A 6,942-nucleotide genomic window follows, 5' to 3' on the forward strand; every position below is an offset into this window, starting at 1 on the left:
TGAGACCACACCTGGAGTATTGCATACAGTTTTGGTCTCCTAATCTGAGGAAGGACATTCTTGCCATAGAGGGAGTACAGAGAAGGTTCACCAGACTGATTCCTGGGATGTCAGGACTTTCATATGAAGAGAGACTGGATAGACTCGGTTTGTACTCGCTAGAATTTAGAAGATTTGGGGGGGATCTTATAGAAACTTACAAAATTCTTAAGGGGTTGGACAGGCTAGATGCAGGAAGATTGTTCCCGATGTTGGGGAAGTCCAGAACAAGGGGTCACAGTTTAAGGATAAGTGGGAAATCTTTTAGGACCGAGATGAGAAAACCATTTTTCACAGAGAGTGGTGAATCTCTGGAATTCTCTGCCACAGAAGGTAGTTGAGGCCAGTTCATTGGCTATATTTAAGAGGGAGTTAGATGTGGCCCTTGTGGCTAAAGTTATCTGGGGGTATGGAGAGAAGGCAGATAAAGGATACTGAGTTGGATGATCAGCCATGATCATATTGAATGGCGGTGCAGGCTCGAAGGGCCGAATGGCCTACTCCTGCACCTAATTTCTATGTTTCTATGTCCTTGACAGATTGACCAAACATCATTCTTCTTCCAGGGAAAATGTAGTTTGAGTGAAGTACATTTTATATTCACCTGGAATTTTTTTAAACTTTTTTTCCCCCATGTTGTTTTTGCCTCCAGCTCTCTTCGTTCAATGAGAAGAACCTTCAGCAACACGGGCAACATGAGAAGACCAAAGTCACTTGCTGCAAACTGGAACGTCGATTAGAAATCACTGTGGAAAGGTCCAGATCGAGCCTCGGCTTGGTATACTTACCTGCTCAGCACCAGAACAGTTCCGCCCGCGCGCGGAGAGAGATTTATCAAATGTTTCCCTTGCTCATCTGAGACAGCACTTGAGCAGATGTTTCTGTGCCACAAATCAGAGATGGAAACCAAGGAAACTGGGCTCAATGTGTATTCAGGAATGGATTCTAACCACTCACATACAAAACAGCCACACCAAACAGGGGAGAACTATCAGAGCATTCTCCAAAATAAAAAGAATGAAGTTGGTCAGTAAATACAAAAAATTAAACTACAGTCAATTTTTCATCCCTTTAGTTCAATCAAAAACGTCTGCACACAAGCATTGGACTTAAATGCCTGGTAACCAATGCATTCTCCAACTTTCCTTTCATTAACAGTGGAATATATAAGCTTGGATTCTTCTAGATTTGAAACCAAGAAAGCTGAGGACTAATGACAGTGCTTTTAGCCTGATTCAAATTGGGGCTTTAAACTTGTCAAGGAATTGATCTGAAAATTGGTAGCCTCTGAACAATGGGTAGAAAGGAGGGGTCCTGCTGAGGGTGGTGAAGAGAGAGGAAGCAGAGGGAGAGAATGATGAAAGCTTGCTGGAATGCACTGTCCTTGTCACTTTGGGGTTTAACAGATCGTGCTTAAAAAGGAAGTCACTAAAAGTGCTAACAAAATAATATACTTTGTCTAAAAACACTAAAGGCAACTGATCCCAACCTTGCACCACCACGACTGCCCTGCAACTATTCTCTCAAATCGATTGTTAGATCACAACCAACACCATAGCATGCTGATGCTGTGCCAAATTTGCCTCAAGGTCTCTGTCAGCTTCATTAAAAAGCCTCTTCAGATAGTTTTAATGTTTAGCAACTAAAATCTTTTTCAATGGCCATTACTGGCCAATCTTAAAACACCATCAGATTATTATAATATGGAATTATTAAATATCAAGTAGTAAATATTGTAAGATACCCAAGTGGAATCTGTCTTGATGCACTGTCCATACACATTTCCATTATGATGAATGAGAATAATACAGATCAATTGACCATTCTCCCTGCAAGTACCGATGTCCATTATAAAGCCCATTAAATTACAAACCCAGGATAACACCTAGAATATCACTGCACTGTAGTTCAGTAATACAGCATGTAGTATGTTTACTCACCAGAAAAGGCACCTTGTGTGAAATATAAAATAGGGTGGGATCATAATTGCACACTTATTTTAAACATTCTACCGGATGGGAATATTTCTAATATAATATAAATAATAGGAACTAATTATATTCCACTTTAAATTTACTGTTCACACTGTTGCCCCATTTTCAATGTAAACAGTTTGGTGTTCATTTCCTGTGGGAGGTGTCACAATACACGACATAGTAGGAGAATCACTGAAACAGGATAGCTTGCTTCACAGAAATACATTCCCCCAAGGTGGGAGTCAATCATTATTAATCACTACTTGTTACACTCACATTCATTAAAACCGTTAACAGTCTTGATAACCTTTTTTAAATTTATTTATTTTAAGCTCTTATTTAATGCAAATGACAACAACACTAAAAACCCCTGCCAGCCCACTGGTTCTCAATTCAGAATGATACACAGCAAAACAAGTTTGTACTTTGGTACAATATTTGTGAAAGGAAGATAACTACAGCCTTGGCGTATAGACTGTGTGTGCACCAACATGTCTAGTTCATGGTATAATCATATATTGCATTGCATATATGCAAAGTCAATTTCAAAAGACGATGACTTCCTTCATTAGCAGTTACTCCTTTAATAATAATCGACACCAAGTTATTTGCCGGTTGGTAGCTTCTAAACTATCTTTTGAAATTTATTCTTACTTGAAATTTCTCTGTGATTATGAAGATAGAAACTATGTTATCATCGTGTGTAGTTGCCATTCAGTGTGATGATAGAATTCAAACTTATTTTCATTATATACAATGCTGTTTTGCACAGTACAGACTTTTTGTAAAATGTTTACATCTTCTACTTGGATGCCCCGATGGTAGGGCCTACAAGCTATAGCAGTTATCTCAACATTTATATATTTCCTGTGCACTGAGAGTATAATAATGAACTGATAATCAGTCCAAGTTAGTAAATGATCAACTCATAATTTTATGTATTTTGTAATTGGATAAATAAAGCCTATTTGATCAGTTTTGCAAATGGATGGTCTCATTTACATCCATGTGATTCCTTTGCTTGATAAATACTGTTAGCAATAATATACAGGTAGTTTTGTTGTAACATGTTTCTATAATACAAATTAGACATAACGCGGGTGATGAATGAAGAATCGTTACATGTAATACGTGGGCCAGATTGTTTTTCATGCAATTTTGTTCGGAAACCAGAGAACCACTTAGTCATTCAAACTGGCCCAATTCGTCCGTGCCTTAGAATGCTGTTATTGTACCTGCCTCAATTCCCACCCTTGGCAGCTCAGTCAATGTACCCCACCACCCTCTGTGTGGAATTGTTGCCCCTCAAGTTCCTATTAAATCTTTCCATTCTCACCTCACCAAGTTCTTTATTCTCCTACCTTGGGAAAACGATTGTGCTTTCACCCTATCCTCCTCATGATTTTATAACCTTTATAAAATCATACCTCAGCCTCCTCCACTCCAAGGAATAAAGTCCTAGCCTGTCCAACCGCTCCCTATAGCTCAGGCCCTCGAGTCCTGGCAACATCCTCATAAAAATGAATTGCATTGTCTCCAGCTTAATGGCACCTTACCAATAGCAGAGTGGCCAAATCTGAACACAATGCTCTAAGTACGGCATCGCCAGTGTCTCCCTCTCTCTCTCTCTCGCTATAACACTCCCTGGGACCTGTGAAGATCCTGCCCTGGCTTGATTTCCCAAATTTGCACACCTTAAAATTATCTGTATTAAATTTCTCAGTCGACTTGTCCAGCTCATCTAGATCTCTTCATAATTCTTAATAACTCTCTTCACTATCTACAATACCACCTATTTTAGTGTCGTTAGTGTAAAGTTACGAATCATAACTTGTGCCTTCTCATCAAAATAATTGATAGAGCTGGCAAACAGCAATGGGCTCAGCACAACACTGAGGCAACACCACTGGTCACAGGCTTCTCGTCTGAAAACAACCTTCCACCACCATCGGAAGATAGACACAGAAAGCTGGAGTAACTCAGCGGGACAGGCAGCATCTCTGGAGAGGAATGGGTGACGTTCCGGGTCGAGACCCTTCAGACCACCACCACCACCACCATTCTCTGCTTCCAATCACGACACTAATTCTGTAAACAGTTAGCTAGTTTGCCCTAAACCCCATGCAATCTAGCCTTCCAGAACAGCCTTCCTAGCCTAAAAGTTACTTTAGAAATTGACAAGCAGAAAATAAGCCATCTGATATCTAAACAGTATCGGGGACAAAAATAACTGTTTCCAACAAAAATAACATGGAAAAATAACTTTGTTACGGTGAGCCTGAAACACTCTCGTCACTAACCCTATATTCCCCATCGACACAATTGCTTTTATCACTCAATTTTCTATTACACGATATTTTTTTTAGAAACTCAACTATCGTGTTCTAGCAGAATTATCTGTAATTAGGTGCCAGTTACTGATAGATACCATGACCAGGCCAAATTATCTTTACGTGGTTACTTTAGTGTACCGAGGTACAGTGAAAAGCTATTGTTGCATGCTAATCAGTCAGCGGAAAGACAATACATGATTACAATCAAGCCGTCCACAGAGTAAAGATACATGATAATGTGAACAGCGGGAATTACTTTTAGAGCAAGATGTTCCAAATCCAAAGCAATAAGCAACATTTCTGTTATCTCCTCATACATGAATAGCTCTGTACAAAGCAATTGTTCAACATATGGCGAATCAGGGGGGTGGCGTAGATAAGCATGAGATCACCAGTCAACGAAGATGATTTGTCGAAGAACGGGAATGAGGTAGCTGTAGGAAGAAGAAATAGCAACAGGTGCAGAATAACGGCTGGGGTAAAATTGCGGAGTTTCTCCTGCCCCACACAGGGTATTAACACTCAGACCACTCCTGCATTCCACAAATTGATCTTCAAGTTCAATGATACCACTGTTGCAGGCCAAATCGATAATAAGACCAAGAATAGGAAAAAGGAACTGAATGAGGTAGAATAGCTGTCGGTGGACCAAGCGAAAGAAGACGTTTCGCAACAGGCGCAAAATAAAGCTGACCTGGGGTAAAATTGCGGAGTCTTCTCCTGCCACCGAGCACACCGGGTATTAACACTCAGACCACTCCTGCATTCCACAAATTGATCTTCAAGTTCAATGATACCACTGTTGCAGGCCAAATCGATAATAAGACCAAGAATAGGAAAAAGATCCAGAACTGAGTATCATTGTGTCAGTATAACAACCTAGGCCTTAATGTCAGCAAGAAGAAAGACTTGGTTGTTAATCAGTACAAGGGAGAAGATGAGCACAATCCTGTCCTCATCGATTTAGCTGCTATAGAGATGGTTGACAACTTCAAGTTCATAGACGTCCATTTCTCCAGCAACCTAATGTTCATACTAGTATTAGATTATTATTTTCATATGTTTTGAGATACAGTGAAATATGTGAGTGCTATCCTGGCAAATTATGCCATATATCAATGCAATCATACCATACATGAGTAAAACAGGGAGTACAAAATGAGGAAGGAAACAGAGTGTAGGATATGGCATTACAGCTGTCAGAGGGCATCGCTATAAGGTGAGAGGGGGAACATATAATGGAGAGGTGTGGGGCACGTGTTTTTACACAGAGAATGGCGGGAGCCTGGAACACGTTGCCAATGGTGGTGGTGAAGGCAGATACGATAGTGGCGTTTAACAGGCTTTTAGATATTCAGATAGGCAAATGGAAGCACGGGATAGCGGGATATGGATCATGTACAAGCAAATGAGATCCGTTCAACTAGGCATCATGTTCGACACAAACATTAATGGCTGTATTGTTTTATATTTTATCGAGAAAGTACAGATTAAAACCGGCATAAGGGCCTCAACCCAGGAACAGATCTTTAGCATATAATAAACCTGTTCAAATGCCTGATAAGAGCAGGCAAGCTATCTTGAATCTAGTAATACATGCTTTCAAGCCTTTGTATCTTCTGTCTTATGGCAGATGGGAGAAGAGAGAATGTTTGGAGTTGAGTGATCCTTGATTATGTTGGCCGCTTGCCTGGGGCAGCTTTTTTCAGATGGAAGTTAGGGGGTGGGGGTGGGGGGTGGGGGGGGGGGGGGGGGGGGGGGGGGGGGGGGGGGGGGGGGGGGGAGATTGCAGTGGGTTGGTTTGCATGAAGGACTGATCGTGCCCACAACTATCAGAATTCTGCAATTGCTGGTGGCCTTGAGCAAAGCAATTGCCGTGCCAAGCTGTGGTGCAAGTCGATAGGTTGCTTCTGTGATGCAACTGTTAGAAATTGGTAAGAGTCATTGGAGATGCACAGAATCCCTTCACCATCTGACAATGTAGAGGCATCGGTCTGTGTACTTGGCCGTATCATCGACGTGGTAGGATCAGACCAGATTGTTGGTGATATTTACACCCAGGAACTTGATTGAGAAAACGCTTCAGCATATTTATTTTCTTAGCCAAGATGATTCAGCATGTCCAGGAGGATCTGCGTTAACTTCAGCAGATGCAGTATTTTAACAGGATGCACCTCAACCTGGTAATGGCAACAAATCTGCTCTTAACCGCCTGAACCTGCAGAGAGCGGTGAACACAGCCCCGTCTATCATGGTCTCATTTCCACTTCCATCCATTCACTATGCGCCGTATCAGGCAGGCTGGAGGTATTGTCACAGATGCCCGGCACCCTGGCCATTCCCTTTTTTCTCTTTTACCTCTTAAGAGAAGATGCAGGAGATTGGAAGCTTGGACATGGCAACATCTGTACTGCTTCTTCCCCACTGCTGTCCAATTCCTGAATCAATCACTTCTTTCAGTACTTCATTCCCAGTGGTGCTGCCTCATATTCTCATGCATTCAGTTATTATGTAGTTGTGCTTTAATATTCTTTGGATGCTGGATTTTGCCCACAATCTTGCACTGTTCTGCTGTTTTGAATTAATTGGATTAT

At 41.3% G+C, this 6,942-nt stretch overlaps 1 protein-coding gene across 1 annotated transcript in view; it reads left to right on the forward strand.

Moving 5' to 3' along the window:
• The window catches only part of LOC129705407 (putative leucine-rich repeat-containing protein DDB_G0290503), a 558,220-nt gene extending 555,230 nt beyond the window's left edge, over positions 1-2,990 (forward strand). The window contains exon 42 of the mRNA XM_055648958.1: positions 692-2,990. Coding sequence (XP_055504933.1) covers positions 692-779 — 88 coding nt within the window. The 3' untranslated portion in view covers positions 780-2,990. The remainder of the gene's footprint in view (positions 1-691) is intronic.
• Positions 2,991-6,942: the final 3,952 nt, after the last annotated feature.

The sequence above is a fragment of the Leucoraja erinacea genome, chromosome 17, assembly GCF_028641065.1.
Source record: "Leucoraja erinacea ecotype New England chromosome 17, Leri_hhj_1, whole genome shotgun sequence".
Lineage (NCBI taxonomy): Eukaryota > Metazoa > Chordata > Chondrichthyes > Rajiformes > Rajidae > Leucoraja > Leucoraja erinaceus.